Below are 22,748 nucleotides of genomic sequence, written 5' to 3'. Positions count from 1 at the left end.
TTCCGAGTTGCTGCGTTTTTAATCTTAGAATTTGAGCTTTATATCAATCAGGGAGGATGCACTTGGCCAGAGCGAGATGCATATTCATTACTTTAGATAAATTATTAAATATAATTGTAACGGGAGGTAGGGTGGATGCACTAAGTCTCATATAGAGCAAAGTGTATCATATTATTTTAGAAAAACGGTAAAATTTAGTTTAATATGTTAAGAAGAAAAAAAACTAATTTTTTTTATATCCATTATTTTTAAGAAATAATATTAAAATTTTAGATCACATTTTTAAATTTTTGGATTCGTCACTTACGGGAGGATGCACTTTGCCAGGGCCAAATACATATTCTAGTTTCTTATACGTAAAACACGTGTCATGATATGACTAAAGGATTACATTTATTGAATTAAATTAAAATTATAACTAAACTTATCGAATACGTAAGTAATGAAGATCAAACATGTAACTATATCAATTTTATAAACTATCATGTTAGCTACTCATCAATGTTAACAATGGGTGAGTTGATTGACAATTTAAATAATTAAGTGGTTTATTGACAAAGTTAAAACATTAGTGATCAAATTAGAATTTCTCATGGTTTAGTGGTAAATGTGATAATTTACCCTAAAATTAATCAATATTCATGTAATAAATATGTTTTTAGGGTGTATATGATTCGTTGGATTCAAATTTTTAAGCATTATTTGTTTAAAGATAACTCTCAACCATTTGACATTGAATGCTTACACCTCTGGTATTCCTGATGCTCGAACTCGAAACCTTAAGAAATAACAACAATTCTTTTACTACTAAAGTCGTTCGATTCATACAATTCTTAATATTTTTAGAAATAGAGGAGAAATAAATTACCTCTTTTAGTTTGATATTTCAATTTATAAGATTTTTCAGGTAAACTACATCATGGCATTTAATTATGGATGAATCTTATTTTGATCATCAATTTTTTTAATTTTGTTAATCAAACCATTTAATTATTTAAGTATTATTAATCAAATCATCGGTCATTAATATTTAACGGATAAGCTAATATGATTGTTAAAAATAAGTATAATTACACACTTCTTTCTCAATACTTATATTTTATATCAATTTGATCATAATTTCAATTTAATTAAATAAATTTAGTAAATATTAAGGATTGAATATTTAATTTTATCAATTTTTAATAGTTGACTTAGTTAAATGTTGACGGTTAGTGGCGTAATTAAGGATATTCTTTAGCTGCTAATACTCCACGATATGGATCACATAATCATGAAGCTATAAAACATACAAGTTAACATATAATTGGATTAACTGGCTTAAAATGCCATCTAGTATATAATTTACCCACAAAAAAAATAACACATGTAGCTATATCTGGATTCTAGAACATCATATTTCCTGCAATCAGTGTCTAAGCGAGAAAACGAAGGTGAACCAGAATTATAATGTGCTACACAATGTCATCAGGTTGTCTTTCTGGATAGGTTCTTCATCCCAGAACCCCAACATTTAAGGATCACCGTCCCTGTGGATGGATCAGCCTTAATCACAAATTGAACATCTAGAAAATCTTTGATTTGCCTTAGTGTTTCTATTCCATACGGTGACAACTTCCCCACACGAACCTTCGAAACATCTTTCGGACAAAGTGCACAAAGAAGGAATAACAAGCCCTACAAACCAAACAACGGGTTATGACCTTTATTGCTACATCTGTCCTGAAATAATGCAACATTACAACAAGTAGCTTATGAAGTTTCATCTTCATTCTGAAGAAGAAAAAGCATTCTTAACAAGATTAATCTTATGTCTCACATGGACCTTGATAAGATGCTTCGTGGTAAAGCTTAGATGTCAAACCCCGAGTAAAAACCAGTCCTTTTGTATGATAAGTCTACAACTTAAAAAAGAAAATTCAATATGGAACTTTCATTTTCTTGGCCAGTGAAGATATTTTGATTTCAAAAAAGAAAAAAAATGGAAAATAGAAAGGAAAGCGTGGAAAAATAAAAGCAGAGCTGCCAGAACTAAAACCAATGTGATCAGTATGAATGCAAGGTCAATTTGGCCATATGTTACAAAGATTTTAACAGGAGTACATTTCCATGTTGACCACTTAAAATCTTTTAAATCTCTAGTACAAGATAAATACAACAGGAAAGGATAAATGAATGATATGCAATAAAAACCTTTACTAAACTTGCATGTATCCATATCAGCAGATTAGCAGAGGATGAAGACTTCATTTAACACCCCCACACCAAAAAAAAATAAAAATTAAGAGTTTTAGATGAGCATAATATTCTAAAAAAAAAATCACAGTTTATGTAAAAATTATCCTAGTCCCTGCTCATACATATAAGCGACAAGTATAAAATTTAAGCTATTAGTTAAATGTCATTAAGAAATGAAGACAGAGATATCACAATCATAAAATGGTATTAGAATAATGAAACTGGAAGAGTGGCAGGTCAATGGAACTGAAACTTTGAAATACAAACCTGGTGAGTTGAATCCACCACTCCACCTTTCTCAATCTCCTGAAGAAGCACAGAAGCAATTTTCTCACCAACATCAGCTGCAGGTATCAGCTCTTTCTTGTCCTCGCCTTCAATATCTTCTGCTTCTCCCCATAAGAAACAGTAGTATCAGCAGAGATGCAGCAACCAGAAGTAGTTTCAGCAACTAGTGAAATTCCATATCCTGGTGAGCTGCAATTAGGAATAAAAATTTTGAAATTTCCTATTTATACTTATGCCTTATTGATAAAAAGAAGTTTTGAAGTATATAGTAACCGTACTTTCCAGATCCGGCCTCTAAGCGCTTTCTATAGTCACTAGCGATATAAACATCAGGAAGCAAACGATTAAAAATTCCACGAGCGGCATAAATCATCTCATTTCCAAGCTGGGGACTCACTCTGGTAGTGAAAGCTTCCCCTCTGATTCTCTTAACCATTCCTTCATCAGTCCACATGGTTGCCTGTACCAGAATGTAATAAATATCACAAACAAAAAATTTAAGTAACATTAGATTAAAAAAAAACTAACTCTTAGGTGCTGAACAGTAGGAATTGTCAAATGAACTTCACCACCACCATGAGGTGAAACTCCGCGACTCTTTATTTCCAACTTCAATCCTTCTGAGGGAACCCCAAAATGCTTCAACATGGGAAAGGTCGTGGAACGGAAAGTATCAACAGATGGGTCCTTGGAATCATTTGTAATCCCTGAAAATAGCAACATATGGATTAGCAACCACTTATCGTTTGTGTCAAAAGGAAATTATACGCGCTAGCATTATGGTGAAAATTAATCTCAGGTTTGATTAAGGATAATTCAATACTAGTTTACATGTAGTATTACAAATTCGATCCACCTAAGTTATCAAGAGTAGTCTAATCATATGAATAAACTCCCTATTCTATCAATTTGACCTATGAAACTTTCTTTCCTACTTCAACATTGAAATAATATACCTTCCGATTGTATGTCATTAAACATTGCACAGCAAAACTGCAAAACTCAACTGACTTTTTTCTAGTAAGGGTGACATATTACAAAGGAGCATATTAACAGAAAATCAAAGAAACCCACAGAAAAAATATGAGATTCTAACCAAAAAAGGGATTACCTGTTAGGATTATAGCTAGGGTTTTCCTAGCAAAAAATCCAAGCAAGATCAGAGGCTCCAAAAAATACCCAATTGCTCTGCTCACACCACAATCATGCACCAGATTACTCCCTCCAACTATTATCCCTGGCTTGTACTTCAATTTGGTACCTACCAATACCAAATAGCACCCGTAGATTTTTAATTTTTAATTATTATTTTCAACTCAAAAGTTAATAGCACCAGGGGGGTTAAAAAAGGGTTACCGGTTTCGTTGATTTCAACGACGCAGTCATCGGTGAGCTTTTCAAAAAGATGAAGGAGGGAAATCTCGTGTGGCCGGAGACCAGGTAAGGTGTCGTCGGCGTGGATGACTTCGATGAGAATAGGAGTTGATTTTAACGTTGCTAAGAGTAACCTTTGCCTCATGTTTTGACTTCCCTTCAGTTTCTTGTAAGTAATCTTGCCCATCTATTTTCTCTTCTTCCCGTTGATATGTAGGGAGGCAGACAAGGGCTTTCGTTGAAACGGGAAGATTCTGTCAGGGAAGAAGAGATCCAAGGGTTTTATGAATTTCACTAAACCCTAAATTTAATAAAGAAAGGAGAGAGTTTTGTTTTGAGAATATTAGAAGCCCATTTCATGAAAGGAAAAGAAAGCAAGATTTCGTGACAGAAAGGTTCTAGTTCGTGGGCTGGGTTATAGTATTTATTTTTTTGGGTTTAATATAAAAATAAATGTTTTCCGTTAAAAATAGGAGTTTAAAATTTTTTTCGTTATATTTTTAGGTGTTTATCGTTAAAAAAATTATTAACTGACACATATCGCGTTTATATTTTTTAAAAATAAAATACTATTTAAAAATATTTTAAAAAAATATAGATGTGACACATGTCACTTAACAGTTTATTTTAACGGTAGACACCTAAAAGTGTAAAGGAGAAACCTTTAAGCACATATTTTTAACGAAAAATTATTTAGGCACTAAATTTAATTTTGAGTATAGTTTAGGCACTTATTTTTATATTAAACCTTAATTTTTCATCTAAAATAAATAATTAATATTTTTATTTTATTGAAATTGTGTAATATATTATTTCGTAGTTATTTTCAGGTCACTTTTAAAAAATGTTATCTTTCATTGATGAGTTCTTCAAATGAAAATTAAAGTGTTTTGAGACTATTTTTTTTGAAGTTGAAGTCTTGATTTTATTTTCACATAGATTGATTTTCATAATCCAAGTATTTTGGGATAATTTTTTTAGGCTTAAGCCTTTTTATGTCATCAGTAATAGGTGCCACTGTCTGGCGAAAAGATTAAATCTATTGAATTAAATCTATACTAAATTGATAAAATGTGTAAGTAATATAAATCAAATATGTATTTATATCAAGTTTATTAGCTACCATATCAGTTATCGTCAAATGTTAATGGTGGATGACTTGATTGACATACTTTAAATAATTAAATAAGTTGATTGACAAAATTAAAATATCAATGATCAAATTAGAAAATCTCATAATCCAGCGGTAAAATGATAAAATTTACCCTAAAAATAATCGGTATTTGTGTAATAAAGATGTTTTTTAGGGTGTATATGATTTAGTTTGATTCAAATTCTTACATTTTTTTAGAAATATACGAGAACTAATTGACCTTTATTTAGTTTGATATTTCAATTTGTAAGATTTTTTAGGTAAAAAATACCCATGGCCACTTAATTATAGGTGAATTCAATTTTAATCATCGATCTTTTAATTTCATCAATCAAATCAATTAACTATTTATACGTTGTCAGTCAAGTAATAAATCGTTAACATTTAACGGATGAGTTGACATTGTTGTTAAAAATAAGTATAACTACACACTTAGTTCTCAATACTTACACATTCTATCAATTTGGTCATAGTTTTAATTTAATTGAATTAATTTAATAAGTATTGACGATTAAATGTATAATTTAATCAAATTTTAATAATCTTGTGAACTCCTTCATTAAATATTAATGGTTGGTGACTTGATTAATAACACTTAAATAGTTAAATTGTATAATTCATAAAATTAAAAGATCAATGACTAAATATGAGAGACGTTACCATGTATGAGTGAAGGTTTCATGGCGTTATTAAATAAAAAAATCCCATTAATTATTTTTTTGAACAATAACCCCCTTAGCATATTTGTTAGAAAAATAATCCCCTTTGTGCACACGTAGGACTAACTTGCGTCCTACCCAGTGCGTAATCATACCTCGCATTTCAGAGGACGCGAGGTACCACACACTTTTCAGATTACCCAATTTAATATGATTATTTAGTAACTCATGTTTCCCAAAACACGAGGTCCTCGAGATATTGAATCGCCCAGAGAAATTTATCGCGAAAAGTATTTATGTACCTCGCATTTTCCAAAAAACGAGGTATTTAGTTTTTCTAGTAAACCAGAAGTGCTTATAGGCATGTTATGGTATTTAATCTAAAAAAATTTTGTAACTTATTCTTCACGTAGTATTGGAATTTATCCTTCACTTGAGGCTAATATAAAGACATACGAGATATTGTAGGCGAGTTAAAAATCGCGTTGAAAATGGTACCAAACCTTGTTTTGTGCAAGAATAAGAAGAAACAAAATTGTGTTCAAAATGGATCCAATGTTTGGTTTTGTGCATACATAACAAGCTAAAATAGCTCTATAGACATGGCTAGTATCGGCACATACGAGACATTTTAAACGATGTGATAATCGTATTGAAAATTGTTCTAAACAAAAGCAGTACAATGAAAAAACATGATAAGTTTGAGGGAACGAGTGGAGGTATTTCATCTTTGGGTTTGATGCCTTAAGTAGAGGATTCCATCTGAAGAGGATACCTTCTGAGAAATATCGTGGGCTTGATGGAGAATGGGTCGAGGATAAATATGAAATTCGGAACCCATCAGATTTACGTCACGAGCAATAAGTCGATGGAGCCACTTGAAGAGAATACCTTCTTGGAAAATATTAGTTTCCCGAGTGATAAGATGAGTGGCGGTGTGCCATTTGTCAAATCAACATCTCGATCAAGAAAAGTCATAGAGGATGCCACCAGAAGAGGATGCATTCGTTGAGTTTCCCAAGAAGGTTGGGTTACTCATGTTTAATTGACTTTACATATATGTTTTATAAAAGACAAGTTGCAGAAGAGACCCGAAGAGAATGCCTTTTATAAATATTGTTGGTTTGACGAAAAAAGCAAAATTTATGAAACAAACATTTTGTCGAGAAGTCCATATCTTTTTTAAAAAACATTCTCTTCGGGTAGAATAACTTATAGCACCAATATTGATATAAGTTTAGTGCCACCAGAAGAAAAGCCTTTTATAAGTATAGACCGTGTTAAAATTTACAATATCAGTAGAAGTAAGGAATATTTATAGTCAATAATCTCACGTTGTGTAAAATGTGAGTTTTGCAGAGATTCCTGACGTGTCAAGAAACTCACTCTCTGCAGAAAGATAGTTTCTTAGGAATTCTTGACGTGGTAGAGATTTCTGACGTGAAAGAGATTCCTGACGTGGAAGCAATATTTGATTTGACATGGTAAGTCTTGGTTTATAAGGAGCAAGAAAATATGTCTATAAAAACAAGACAAGTGTCTATTTTGGATGAAATACCTTCGTAAAACAAATATTAATAGCGAGATTTTCTGCAATTGTGTTCAATTCCGAAACTTATTTCTACACTTCCTTCAGTGGAAAGATTAAGAAAGATGAGTTGTACGATTTGATCTCAACGGAGCTTAAAAATCTACAACATGACAGATGTCTTCGTTGTAAGTTAAAGTTTCCATGGGAAGTACCAGTAATGAAGCACATTACATGTTGACCTTATCGAATACAAGAGACCTTCAGAAGATGTTTAAGGCTTACACACGTGTTGGTGGTAGGAACATCGAGTTGAGTGTAACGTTTGAGGCAGAACCATATTCAACAAGCAATGAAAGAGTAACTCAGTTATCACAATACTATGAGGACGAAGAGGCAGATCTGCTACGTATTGCCCGTTAACGTCGGGAGATAGAGCTTTAAAAAACTTTGTAGTTTTTTTTATTATGTTTTTAAATTTGTATTAAAATAATTTTTTTGTGAGTATGATGATTCCCAAGTTGTTTATGCATAAAACCGAACAACTAAAAAACTAGAACATTATATTCAATTATTATTTTTAAACAAAAAAGAAAATGAAGTTCGGTTAACTTAAAAAGAAAAGAAAATACAGCTCGAATAACTAAAAAATTACAAATTTAAACAACTAATGATGCATATGTCCACTCATATTGTACTATGGTGGACGATGAGTCTGACGAGGATTTCTACGAATCAATCTATATTCGGAGGCATCATCATCACTCTAATCACCACCACCACCACCATCATCAACATAATCATTACCCTCATCTACATGGCCAGTACCACCGCTGCCACTGAGACTGAGACCTATGTAAAACATGCTCTGCGGTGACGTCTACTCAACACTGCCTTATCCGAATTCTGTTGCCAATGGTCGAATATATACACATGGAGGTGAAAAATAATATGGTTTAGCTGGTGCATGAGGGTAATGAGAATGGACAACGATTGCCGGATATGAACGAAATGCGTCGGTGAAAAAACCTTCCGTCAGTGGCATTATATGTTGAAATGACGACTAAGTCAAATGGGTGAATGTAAGTGCCGTCAGTGGTGTTTGATACTTTGTAGGTGTCTGTGCCTTTCCTGATGATGAGGCTTGAGCGTGTTTTTGTCTACTCCGACTTGCACGACGTTGCGTGGGCGGACCATTTTGGAAGGCCTATAAATTTCTCGCGCTCTCTCATCCTCGGTCAGAATATGTGGTATCCCATTTTGCTCATACCACGACATATAATAATCTGAAACACCGTAGGCCAAGATCGATTTAGAAATGGGTTGCATAAGAACCTCAATATGCACTACATCACCCAAACCACATGATACACCTCCCAATTAACATCAGTCTTTCCCTGTCGCTTTACGCGATGTAAGACATCATCCAAGGTTCTTGTTGGTGGCAGAATTGTTTAGACACGGCCAAATTACCGTAACACGCGATCAGCAGGAAGTCACTCGATGATCTTATAGACTATCACAGGACCACCGACATCCAAACGTGCGAACTGTGATATATCTCATCCGGAGTACACGTTACAATAACATTGTCACTATAAGGCGTTCACAGGAATTACACAAATATTTTTAAACTATGTTACAAAAACTAGAATAGAAAATTGATATTTAATTTACAAATTAAAATTAGAAAATCGATTACCTCGCCTGTCATCTTATCGATCGACAATCTAAAATCACATAGACTTTGTGGTAGATGTAACCCCTATACCCAACCTATGCATTTCGACTAGATCTAGCATATTACAATAAAAATTTCTAAAATAATTTCCACACTTTAAAAACCGTACCTTCTTTAAAAAAATACTTATAATACTAAAAATCAAAATCGAATAATATAAAACATGAAATACTGCGAATGAAATAAAACATCAATAACTAGTGGCAAAATAATCCATAAATAAATATATCAAAATAATAGACACAAGTCACTAGAATAAATGCAATTCGAAAGATTGAAACATTACAACAAAAATTACTGTACGGACTGTGTTGATCCTCCAAGTGCCTGGTCTGGAAGCCTATCCAAAATATCTGAAAGGGGAAACGAAGGAGGAGTGAGCTAGAGAGCTCCGTGTGTTCCAATAAGTGCATAAATAAACTTGTTGATACATTTCAAAACTGATTTTTAGAAATCACATAATAAAAACAACCATATAATTTTAATTTAAAACCCTAGCTACCCTCCACCCTACACCATATGAAATACCCCAAAACAGACATCCATAAGGACTTACAATAGATCATTAAGATCTAGGAGTCCATTATAGAAAATACAGGTATCCATAATAACTTACCATAGACCACTAAGATCTAGGAGCCTAGTATGGAAGATACATGCATCCATAAGGACTTACCGTAGATCACTAAGATCTAGGAGTCCAATATGAAAGATACAAGAATCTATAAGGACTTATCGTAGATCACTAAGATCTAGAAGTCCAATATGGAAGATCAGAACATGCATGAATTACCAGCTAGATGAACCTCAGAGTCTTCAGACACTTACCTATATAGTACCCCAGTAAAACGGTTTCAAATAGCACCGGTAAAATCAGGAGATCATAAATCTGACATTTCACAGTAACATTAATCCAGAGAATATGTACCAAAAATAAGAAATTCCAGATCAGTAAAATCAAAACTCATAAAAATCAGTATACATAATCATGCTTTTAAAATTAGTTAAAATATATAAATATAACAGACAAGGAACACACCTTGCGAAATAGGTCGATCATGGTGGTCTACTGAACACTGGTCTCGCTATGATAAAAAGTTGACACAATCCTAAATCAGATTGGAACATAGTTACTATTAGAATAATAAATTGAATAGAATATTTAACATAGTTTCAGAACCATATGAGAAATCACGGCTCACGCGGTCGGACATATCAAAATGAGCTAGGTCAAGCAGTCGTGTGATCAAGAGAATCACGGGTACCTACCAGAACCAATTTCATAAATCAATCTTTGTAATTTTCCTTAACCAATTTAATTAAAATAACTATGAAATTTTGGATTCAAGTGTCAATTTAGAAGCTTTTGGGTTAGAATTTGGTGAAACAGACTGCGGATTCGGACTCATGACGTCGAAAAACATAAAATGATACTTTTTCAGAAAAATTAACTTTTTGGTCAAAGTCAACGCGATCAAAGTCAAAGTCAACAGGTTTGGCATACGTTCAATGGTCGGGACAACAGGTCAACGGTCAGGTCAACAGGTTGACTGGTCTGAGTTAACTCAGTGGATTACTTATGAGTTGACTCGACTGACTCAGTCAACTTGGTCGGGTTGACTAGTTTTCTAGAAGACTCGGTAGGGACAAAGGCCGCATGCGACAGAGACGCATGCGGCGACTACTGATTAACTGGAAAATAGCCAAACACCAAGGTCAACTCGTATGATCTCAAATAAGAAACCAATCATCGATGTGAAATAAAATAAAGTAATCAGACGCTTACCCTTAACGACGAATGAAAAAGACAACGGCGGTAAGGGGTAAACCTAATTGGTTTTGTTTGGAATGAGATGAAGAACTTGATGGTAGTGGTGGTGAGACAAACGGGGCTCGAGCTCGAGTTTATTACGAAACCATGAAAATAACGATGGGCTTGAGGTATTATGAGGAACCTTCACTGGGTTCTACATTGCAAACAACGAGCTTAAACAAAGCAAGGCTGGTTAGGTTTTGTTTACGAGCAGACCGCAGTCACATTTGTGGGGATGGCATGACCTATTGTTGCCTACGGTGGCTGGAATCACGAAGAAACAACAATGGGTTTTTAAGGTTTTTGACTAAGCTTCAAAGGGTTCTGTATGACGATCGAAGATGGTTCTTGATGATTTGTAAGAGGGGTTCCAGAGAAGGGGTAATCGTAGGGGACGATGAGCTAAGGGGATGGGTATATGAAATTTAAGGATTTTGCTTGATCCAGAAAAATAATTTTGGGGATTTAAAAATATAGTCTTGAATAATTAAAACAATATTTTTTTATTTTAAAACATGAACAATGCCCTAGCCTAGTGGTTAGGGCATGGTTCCCCATACTTGATGGTCACGGGTTTGCATCGTGCCATCTCTCCTTAATTCATTTTTGTCTTTGCATGTAGAAAAGGGGAAAATCTTAGGTTAGGTCCCTAAACTTCCAGGGAAATCTAAAAACTATCATGAAACTTTGGAAACTCACAAACTAGTCCTTAAAATTAATTAAATAAAAAACCAATTAAGATTATTAATGTTAACACAAAATTTTTGAGGTGTGACAACTCTCCTCCCATTAAAAGAATTTCGCCCTCAAAATTCACCTGAATCGAACAGATACAAAAACTTGCAATGATGACAGTTATTTCGATAAGCTCAATCAGAGTCTTAGGGTCTTGGGATACAGGGCTCGAAATAAAGGAATAAATGAAATCATTATTCAAAAATGCATAATAATAAACATAATTAACAATAAATATACCTGTAGAAATCTCAGGCTCATCCTGGTTGCCAAACGTCTAGTAGTATATACCAGAGTAGGCGAACGACCTCTAGTGTCAGTTCTAGAAACAGATCCATAAGTCCTACCCTGATTCTATCTCCTAGTTGGGGTATGAACGGAAGCCTAAGAACATGTAGGGGTTAGAATAGATGTACGCTCTGAAGAGGCAGGGTGGGGACAATTCCTAAGGTAATGCTCACTAGACCCACAATGATAACAAGCACCTAACTTTTTCCGACACTTTCCTCTATATCGATTACCACAATACTCACAAATAGGTATATGAAGAAAATTTGAAGAATCACCCCGACTAAAAACTTAGGGTGGAGGAGAAGCAGGTATCGAACTAGTATAACTTCTCTGAAGGGTAACAAAATGAGGTTTTTTTCAGAACGGACAGAAGATTCGATCAGGCCAAAATACCTTCTAGATCATTCTCGATCTACTCGTTCACTAACATGAGCCTTAGCTTCGATTTACTCAATTTCTTTTATTTTATCTAGAAAATCATTAACCACCTCATCCTGATGGGTTACCTCCTTCCTACTCAGTTCATATTTGAGTCGTCGAGCAAACTTACAACACTTATCCCTATCAGTTGGAACCAGACTTTCACCAGACTTCATTAATTTTAAAAACTCCATCTCGTACTCGGAGAGTGTCATATCTTCCTGGACTAATTTCTGAAATTATTGTTGTCTCTTAGCCAGATAACACTCTCCAATAAAAAGTTTTCTGAAGCGCTCCCTAAAGAAGTCTTATGTCAAGCGGTCGATCGAAATACTACTCACCACGAACTTCCACCAGGTGTGGGCATTCCCATCCAACATCAAAACGACTCCCAAATATGTTCTCTGTGGATCTAAACCTAATAATCCATACATCGTTTGGTATCACATAGCCAATCCTCTGCCTCAGTCGGAGTTCCACTAGTAGGGCTTGAAAAGGTCCTAACTCCAATCACAATAAGAGTCTAAGAAATAGGCACATCGAGTGTAACTCTTACGGCTCTAACCATACCCTGAATCAGTTAGAGAAACTGTCTATTGAGATTCTTATCCAGAAAAAAACTAACAAGCTCGGTGCTAGAATAAGATGCTCTTTTAACCAACGTAGTCAAACTTTACCATGAGCATGAGGCAGATCTATCGGGGGTTGTAGGATCCTGAGGAGAAGAAGGATCTATCGGAGGCGGGGGATCTACATGCGTATTATCTAACAGGTCAACAAACCTCGTCGGTCTATCTCGCCCACTGCCAAGTCAACAGCCTCACCTAATGCTCATCTCGAAGGATATAAAAATTCACTACATAAGATGAAACCTAAGATTAGAATCAACACTTGGAGTATTGTACACAATAAAACTTGTAAAAACTTGGTGACATGACCTTCAGAATTTGTTTATAAAATATTTTCAAAATCATATTTAATTTCAGAGTTAACAACAGTCTGAGGTTTAAAAACCAAGAGCTATGATACTAACTAATTGTAACCCCTAGACCCAACCTATGCCTTTCGACCAGATCTAGTGGATTACAATAAAAATTTATAAAATAATTTTCATACTTTAAAAACGTAACTTCTTTAAATACAACATACTTATAATAGTAAAACCAAAATCGAATAGTATAAAACATGAAATACTGCGAGTGAAACAAAACATCAATAACTAGTGACAAAATAATCCATAAATCAGTATATCAAAATAATATGCACATTTCACTAGAATAAATGCAATTTGAAATATTAAAATATTACAACAAAAATTACTGTACGAAATGTGTCGATCCTCCAAGTGCCTGGTTTGGAAGCATATCCAAAATATCTGAAACGAGAAAAAAAAATAAGGAGTGAGCTAGGGAGCTGGGTGTGTTCCAATAAGTGCAAAAATAAACATGCTGATACATTTCAAAACTGATTTCAGAAATCATAGAGTAAAAATAACGATATAGTTTTAATTTAAAACCTTAGCTACCCTCCACCCTCCACCATATGAAATACCCTAAAACAGGCATCCATAAGGATTTACCATAGATCACTAAGATCTAGGAGTCCAATATGGAAGATCATAACAGGTAGAAATTACCAGCTAGTTGAACCTCAGAGTCTTTAGACACCTACCCAGACAGTACCCCAATAAAACATTTTCAAATAGTACCTATAAAATCAAGAGATCATAAATATGATATTTCACAGTAACATTAATCTAGAGAATATGTACTAGAAAATCAGAAATTCCAAATCAGTAAAATCATAACTCAGGAAAAATCAGTATACAAAATCATGATTTCAAAATCAATTAAAACAGATAAATATAGCACACAAGAACATACATCGAGAAACAGGTCGATCAGGGTGGTCTACTGAACACCGATATCGCTATGATAAAAAGATGAACACGATCCTAAATCAGATTGAAACAAAGTTACTATCAGAATATTTAACAAAGTTTCATAATCATACGAGAAATCACGACTCACGTGACCAGACGTATCGAGAGGAGTTGGGTTGAGCTGTCGTATGATCAAGATAATCATGAGTACCTACCATAACCAAATTCATAAATCAATCTTTGTAATTTTCTTTATTTTCCTTAACCAATTTAATTAAAATAACTATAAAATTTTGGATTCAAGTGTCAATTCGGAGGCTTTCATATTAAAATTTTGCAAAATGGATTACGGATTCGGACTCAGGACATCGAAAAACATAAAATAAGACTTTTAAAAAGTTTACTTTTTGGTTAAAGCCAATGTGGTCAAAGTAAAAGTCAACGGGTCAAAAGTTGGGTCAACGGGTTGACTCGACTGACTCGGTCGAGTTGACTTAATTTTTTAGAATACTCGATAGGGACAAAGGCCACGCATGATAGAGGCGCGTGGTGGCATATGCGGTGGGTGACGAGGACAGGGGCGACTTTCGATTAATCAGAAAATAGCCAAACACCAAGATCAACTCGTATAATCTCAAATAAGAAAACAATCATCGATGCGAAATAAAATAAAGTAACGGGATGCTTACCTTTAATGACGAATGACAGAGACAACGATGGTGAGGGGCTAACTCGACTGGGTTTTGGTCAGAACTGGACGGGGAACCTGATGGCACTGGCGGTGAGGCGAACAGGGCTTGGGTTCACCACAAAACCATGAAAACAGTGATAGACTTGAGAGGTTTTTTTACGAGCATTCACTAGATTATCCATAGTGAATGACGAGCTTAAATGGAGCAAGGTTGTTCAAGTTTTGGTCGCGAGTAGACCATGGTCACATTGGTGGGGACGGTACAACCTACTGTCGTCTACGGTGGCCTGAATCGTGAAGAAATGACAATGGTTTTTTATGGTTTCTGACTAAGCTTTAAGGGGTCCTCCACGATGATCGACGATGGTTCTCGATGATTTACAAGAGAGGTTCTGATCGAGGCACGGTGTGGAACATTTTGGTGGTAGCAGTGCACGCCACGTCGGTTGGAGAAGGGGTAATCGAAGTGTGATGATGAGCTAAAAGGACATGTATATGAAATTTAGAGATTTTGCTTGATCTAGGAAAATGATTTTAGGGATTTAAAAATCTGGTCTTGAATAATTAAAACAATATTTTTTTATTTTAAAACATGAACAGTGTCCTAATTTAGTGGCTAGGGCATGACTCCCTATGCCTGATGGTCACGGGTTTAAAAGTGCCCTCTCTCCTTAATTCATTTTTTTTCTTTGCATGTAGAGAAGGGGAAAATATTAGGTTGGTCCCTAAACTTCCAGGGAAATCTAAAAACTAGTCTGAAACTTTGAAAACTCACAAACTAGTCCTTAAAAATTAATTAAATAAAAAACCAATTATGATTATAAATGTTAACCCAAAATTTTTGGGGTGTGATAATTGGTGGGAGTGACTAAGTGCGACAATCCACCTATCATCCATATAATAAAATACAATTATTTGTAAAAGTAAAAAAAAACATGTAGTAATAAATATGTAACATCCCAAACATCGGGTCAGTGGCCAAAATGTAAGAAATTAAAAATTTAATGGTTTAAGTGGAATAATTGATTAGTTCAAGGACTAATTTTGGAAATTTTGATTAGGACTTGTTATCAAAGATGAAATATTAGAGGGGCATTAAGGTTTTTTTTTTGAAGAAAATGAATTTTAAATTCCTTTTTAAGAGTTATAAAACACGTGGAGTTTGAAAGATGAAAGGAAAAGTTTGGAACTTCTTCTTCTTTCTCTTCCAGTGAGCTTCATTTCAAGGCGAGTTGATTTTAAGTTGTTTGTTCTCTGAATTTTTAAGTTGTTTCTTGTTCTTTGAGTGATTTATAAGCTTAAGGGAGGCCTTAGGAAGATTAAAACTAAAAGATGATTGAATTAGTGATGAATTTGTAAAGTGAGTTTTTAAAGGAATTGTTGACATGGTTTAGTTTTTGGATGTCTATTGGTAAATTTGACTTGTCAGGGGTCTAAGTAAGAAGTTTGGAGTATTAAGAATATTTAAGAACATATTTGAAAATATGGTATGATTTTTAGATTCAAGAGAAGAACAATATCGATACTTTAAGGCAAAATTGGTTTAAGTTTGAGGATCAATATCTGTACTGATTGAATGAGGTATCGATATTGAAATAGGGGTATCGATACCAAGGGTAAGGAATCAATACCATTATCAAGTTGAAATTCCAGAATGCCAAAATGATATCGGCACCGAAGTGGGTATCGATACCATAAAAGGGAAGTATCGATATTGTACGAGGAGTACCGATACTAGTGTGCCTGAAATAATAAATTAGGTGTTTATTTTAGCTTAAGTTATTATGATTAGTTAATAACTAATATGAATTTCGATATTCATTTCGATTGTATTATTGTGTAGACATTAAACGAAGACAAATTCTAGATGATTCAACGTTATAAGTTAACGATCAAAAGTGATAAGAATTCATTTAGGACTTCAGTGAGGCAAAGGTGGGTACAACTCATTTGTTTTATATTAGATTCGAGGGCGGTTTGCGATAATCCAACCTCAGAGTTTTCGATCGAAAACCTTTCAATTCTTTATTGTTATATTTTTTAATGTTTTATTCAAGTTATATTACTTAAGCTGTGTTTTGATGGTTATGTGTATATGATGATGCGAATATGTGTATACGAAAAATACTTGATGTGAAAGTGCCTATGTGAACATGACACAATATGAATAAAAAAATGAGAAATAATTATGTGATTAAAACCCCAAGGTATATGTATGAGGATTAGAGGTATAGTTGGCATGCCAAGAGTCGAGGGTTATATGTGGTTCTTCGGGACAAACTTATGTGGTCCGTTGGGATAAAACTACGTGGTTCTTTGGGACAAATATATGGCACTTCGGTGCAATTATATGAGCTATGGTGATAACATTAGTGCACAACCTCAATGTACTCAAATAGCTAGATTTCTCAGTAATATACATTGGGCATTTAAGGTTATATAAATTCGAACAAGATATAAAAGTATACACTCTTGTTATGAAAAGTTATTTGAATTCCTTATGAAATGTGTTTATATAAAATGAATAAGAAACTATTATGTAGTGCTTTATTTGACTCATAATTGCCCCACTAAGTCAACGACTTAGCGTGTGATTGTTTCACACGTAGGTTTGAAGAAAACAGAAATTGAGGATAGGCGAGGACATCATACTCCTACAAATATCAGATCAGAACAATTTAAATGTCAATTTCTTATAAATTTGTAAACTGCTGGCATGTACTACAAGTTTAAATTAAAATGCTATGATCTATGTTGTAAACTTATACTTTTGTATTTATGTAAATTATTAAGGGTTTATTTAAGTGTGAATGCAAGTTTTTATTATTTACTTTAATTCAAGGGTTCCACCTTCTTAATGCGAATGAAAGTTTAAAATTTTCCTTACTTGTTAATAGTCAATGATTTGAAAAGTCAATGTGATACCTCAGACTCGTATCCGGGTCGAGTACGGGTTAGGGGTGTTACAAAATATATAAATATAATAAACGTAGATTATTTGTAATTACCTTCAAAGCAATGGAAATTGTAATGGGGTCGGTTGTGTAGGAATTGATGCTAAAAACGACATTCGAAACCAAGCCTGTGATTGTAACAATATCAAATAGCTGTCAATTTCTTATTTGTTCGGATGAACATCTTTACATAGCTTCAGGAACAAAAAGGCCAACATTGTCGATCCCCAACTCTTATTTTTAGTGGCTCGTAAATCGCGTATGTGATGCAACCACATTAGATACACTTTGTTTCGGGATTTATCAGACATCAAGATCCCCCAATAACTTTTAAAATATGAGCACAGACATATTGCTGTAAAATAAAATTAGTGTGAATATATTAAAAATTTATCGTCAAAAAATTACAATAACAAAAACTAAAATAAAGTTTAAATATTATAAATAAATAAATTAAATTAAACAAACATAGATTTAGAAAATTACCTGTTTATGTAGCAGCATCGACGGGGGTTGTGTAAAATTGTTGTCCAAAATTGTAATGTAGATCTTCCATCCATCCAAGTCGTCATCTGTCAGAGTAAGTCCGAGCAACTCCTCACACAAGCTTAGTTAATCCCCATGAGCCATACCAGTAATAGGATTTTCAACAATAGACAACCCAAGATGGTATGTGATATCTTCAAGGGTAATAGTTGCCTTCCCACAAGGAAAATGAAATGTGTGCATCTCCGGTCTCCACCATTCAAGCAACGCATTTATCAATGGAGGGTGCAACTTTGTACCATCAGTTACAGTGCCAACGTAACCAAAACCGACTTCATGCAAGTATTGAATAATATCGTCACTAGGGGCCAGGAAATGGTAAAACACTTCAACGAACGTTCATATCTCTTCAAATAAACAAATAATTTCGAAACAAACAAATAATAAATAAATAAATTCTAAATAATTAAATAAATATATAAATAAATAAATTCAAAAGAAATGAATAAATAATTTGAAATAAATAAACCGAACAAAATTATTAAAGAAATAAATAAATTTTTAAAAATAATTAAAATTTTTAAAATAAATTAATAAATAAAAATTATCGCCGGATTATCCCGCCAATAGGTGCATACATGGGGAACATCAGCCCTCAATAGTCCCGCCATAATAATATAAGAGAGAGAATATGTGAGAGAGAGAGTTTTTTTTAATGAAGGTGTGAGGAATTCAGGTGGGGGTTGTTCATTGACAGTTAAACGTACCATTTAGCCTAAACGGTTGGTTAATCGTTATAACGATTATGAGATTTTTCTAGCCATAACCTAACCATTAATAAACGGTTAATCATTAGCGATTAACCATTATTAACGGTTCAGTTACAAATTAACCTACGGTTAACCTATTACATTTATTTGTCATTTTTTTAATAATTCATACTACAAAAAATGTAAAACTTAACACATACTTACACCAGTATAAGTGAATAAAATAGAAAAATGTAACACTTAACACATAATTACACAGGTATAAGTATGTACATCTCCTAATATCTTAATATCTAACAATAAACACATAATTATATTGGTGTAAGTATGTTTTTATATTTTTTAAAAAATATATTATTTTATTTGTATAAAAATTTTACTAAAATATATATAAGTTATAAATAATGGAAAATTATATTAAGTTATTTGTGTAAAACTGTAATAAATTAGAAATATAATTATAAATTTAATTTATTAACGGTTAACCGGTTAACCGTTTATCAAAGTACGTAACCGTAACTTTAACCATTAATCATCATTTTTAGCGGTTTAGTTAACCGAAATCATTTAATATTAACGGTTCGGTTAATTAACTTGTTAAATATAACGGTTATACCGGTTAACGGTTACGGTTAACGATTCCCTTTTTTTAACACCCCTAGGGAAGAGCGGTATTTATAGTGAGCCTCGCACTGCCCTCGAAGCAAGGTAAATGGTACCTCGCGTTCCATGAAACGTGAGGTATTGAGAATCTTTTCAAATTTTAAATCTCGAAACTTCTGCGAACGATAATTTTTTCAATATCTTAGGGACCTCGCATTTTGGAAAACGCAAGATACTAAATAATCATATTAAATTGAGTAATATGAAAATAGCATGATACCTCGCGTCCTGTAAAATGTGAGGTATGATCACACACTGGATAGGACACGAGTTAGTCTTACATGTGTACAAAGAGATTATTTTTTTAACAAATATGCTAAGGGGTTATTTTTAAAAAAATGATGGGGTTTAATTTAATAACGCCGGTTTTCATTGTATTAATGTAAAATCAATTCAAAGAATATCATTATATCCCCAAGAAATTGACAAGGATATACACTTATTATAATATAATAATTAATACATTCGAGAAAAATCAATTCCTCTTAATCTTTCGTAATATTATATATTCGATAATTAACTATACGAAAAGAATCTGTCAATTGAGATTATACTTTGAAGTTTGAACTCCAATCTTAATTATAATTGGTCTAAACTTTGTTCCTAATTCTTGGTATATTTTGGAGCACAGTTGTAACCAAAGTAAATAAAGTAGGTATATGGGTGAAAAAAATAAGAAGCTAATGTACTTTTGAAAAAAAAAATTAATACGTAAATATAAAACTCAAAAAAATAAAATTAAATATCGAAATGTAAAACTTAAAATTAGATTTTATTTTAAATTTTATGTTTATAATTTAACGAATTTAACTCAAATGCATCTTGTTTCCTAATCTTTATATATTTTAGTTTATAAAAGAATACACAATAAAGAGATTTAAAATAATTGGTAGTATAGAAATTGGCCTATGATAAATCATAATTTAATGGCCATGTGAATGATGATTTTAGTACATTAAATTATATAAACAGATAAACTAAATGAAGTTTGTGTAACCAAAGCTAAACTTATAGTTGGCAAAGTACGAACCAACTTACTTCAGTTGTTAAAGAAATCATTGTTATTCTTAGAAATCACGGGTTTAAACATTAGTGACTATAATAAGATAATCGAGTATTCATTATCAAATGATTAAAAATATATAAAATAAATATTATTTTATAATCACTTAACTTATTAAAAAAAACTTATAGTTGGCAGAGTACAATAAAATTGAAGGGTGAAAGAGAAGTTTGAATTCCACGCATGGCTGTCATTATTATGGGTTTGGTTTGGTATTTCATTCCCGTCCAAGTCGCCCAAGTCGTGCCCCATCTTCAGTCTTCTCTTTTCGTCGGCATATGATAACTTTTGAAAATTGCTAAAAAAAATTATTGAACCCCAAAGCCAGAAATGGAAGAAATTACCTTTGAAGTCATACCCCCTTTGCTTTAACCGAGTTGTTAAATGAGTCTGGCTTGTGGGGGATCCCTTTTGACCTACCGTCGTCCTTTCCGGCCTTGGAAACCACTAAATAACTCCCGAGTGGCGGTTCATTATCAGTTGGGAGGAATTTTCATACCCAATGTCATTTGGATTGTTGACCATTGAATATCTGAACACCACTTGGAACTATCCTACTTGTATATAAATATAAGCCACCTTCTCTTACCATTTGGGCTTGAAGACTTCAGTTTTTCCAAGTCTCTGCGTTTTGAATCTACGGTTCGAGCTTTACACCGATGGATGACGTTGAGATACCTCAATATTTCATCTGTCCCATATCGCTTCAGATCATGAAAGACCCTGTTACAGCCGTTACCGGCATTACCTACGACAGGGAGAGCATAGAGAAATGGCTGAAGACGCCCAAGGGCATCACCTGCCCTGTAACGAAGCAGGTTTTGCCGTCCGGTTCCGAATTGACGCCGAACCACATACTCCGTCAGTTGATTCAGGCTTGGTGCACGGCGAATACTGGAGACGGTGTCGATAAGGTCCCTACCCTGATGTCTCCTTTATGTAGGATTCGTCTTCTTGAACTCATCCGTGAATTAGACGTTCCTGGTTTGTACGCAAATGCTTTGAACGAAATGGAAGTCCTAGCGAAGGACATTGAGAGGAACAAGAAGTTCATGGAGGACGCTGGTGTAGCCAAAGCTGTGATCTTGTTGCTGATAAGATGCTACAATGAAAGTAAAACGATCGGTGTCGAACAAGCTTTGAGGATTCTCTTTCTTGTTTGGACACCATCGAGTGAAATCAAGGCACTTTTAGATGAAAATCATCAGCTAATCGACTGTCTAACGTGGATTCTCGGGTGCGAGATAGAGAATCACGTCGTCACCAAGACTCTCTCAATGCAAGCGTTGAAACGGGTGATCGAGGCATCGAATACGAGGTTGTTGGAGAAATTGAAACCCGAGTTCATGAAACAAATGTTAAGGGTACTTAAATCGAGAATCTCTCAACAAGCGACCAAATCTGCCTTACAAGTTTTGATCCAAGTGTGTCTTCAAGGAAGAAACAAGACGAAGATGGTCGACGACAACGCGATCTTTGAGCTCGTTGAATTGGAACTCGAGAAACCCGAAAAGAACATATCGGAACTGATCTTCAACCTATTGGCACACCTATGTTCATGCGCCGAGGGTAGAGCCGAGTTTCTTCGCCATGCGGGAAGCATAGCGATGGTGGCGAAAAGGATCCTGAGAGTTTCGCCAACAACCGATGATCAAGCGGTTTTCATACTCTCATCGATCTCGAAAAATGCAGCAACAAAAGAAGTGCTCTTAGAGATGTTGAGGGTTGGGGCAGTGACAAAGCTGTGCATGGTAATTCAAGCAGATTGCCCAACATATCTGAAACACAAAGCCAGAGGGGTCCTCAGATTGCACTCTAATTTGTGGAGTGATTCTCCTTGTATTGATGTTTATCTATTAACTAGGTACCAAAGGTAACCTTGGTAACAAAAGTAAAAAAAAAAAGTATTACATTTTATGGTTAAAAACATCATAATTGATTAATATAATCATATCCATACTGATCAATATCAATAAATATATATACAATATTCATCAAT

At 33.9% G+C, this 22,748-nt stretch overlaps 1 protein-coding gene and 1 pseudogene across 2 annotated transcripts; one reads left to right on the top strand and one right to left on the bottom strand.

Moving 5' to 3' along the window:
* On the top strand, window positions 1-22,748 carry LOC120124342 (E3 ubiquitin-protein ligase PUB24-like). 2 transcript variants are annotated; one of them, XM_039143048.1, is made up of 3 exons: window positions 1-43; window positions 21,399-22,686; window positions 22,717-22,748. In XM_039143048.1, exon 2 carries the CDS (start codon window positions 21,409-21,411, stop codon window positions 22,624-22,626), a length of 1,218 nt encoding a protein of 405 aa, XP_038998979.1. In that variant the 5' UTR covers window positions 1-43; window positions 21,399-21,408; the 3' UTR covers window positions 22,627-22,686; window positions 22,717-22,748. The 2 variants fall into 2 exon arrangements, with proteins under 2 accessions (XP_038998979.1, XP_038998980.1); XM_039143049.1 differs by lacking the exon at window positions 1-43 and having other exon boundaries at window positions 21,324-22,686.
* LOC120124343 lies at window positions 1,410-4,183 on the bottom strand (annotated as a pseudogene).

Source organism: Hibiscus syriacus, unplaced genomic scaffold, assembly GCF_006381635.1.
Source record: "Hibiscus syriacus cultivar Baekdansim isolate YM2019G1 unplaced genomic scaffold, ASM638163v2 tig00110418_pilon, whole genome shotgun sequence".
In the NCBI taxonomy this organism is placed as follows: Eukaryota; Viridiplantae; Streptophyta; class Magnoliopsida; order Malvales; family Malvaceae; genus Hibiscus; species Hibiscus syriacus.
The sequence above is the reverse complement of the archived record's forward strand: the minus strand, read 5'-3'. Positions and strand labels throughout refer to the sequence as shown.

Bases quoted from the DNA above. Each gene is read 5' to 3' on its own strand.
- LOC120124342 (XM_039143048.1), top strand. From the start codon at position 21,409: ATGGATGACGTTGAGATACCTCAATATTTCATCTGTCCCATATCGCTT.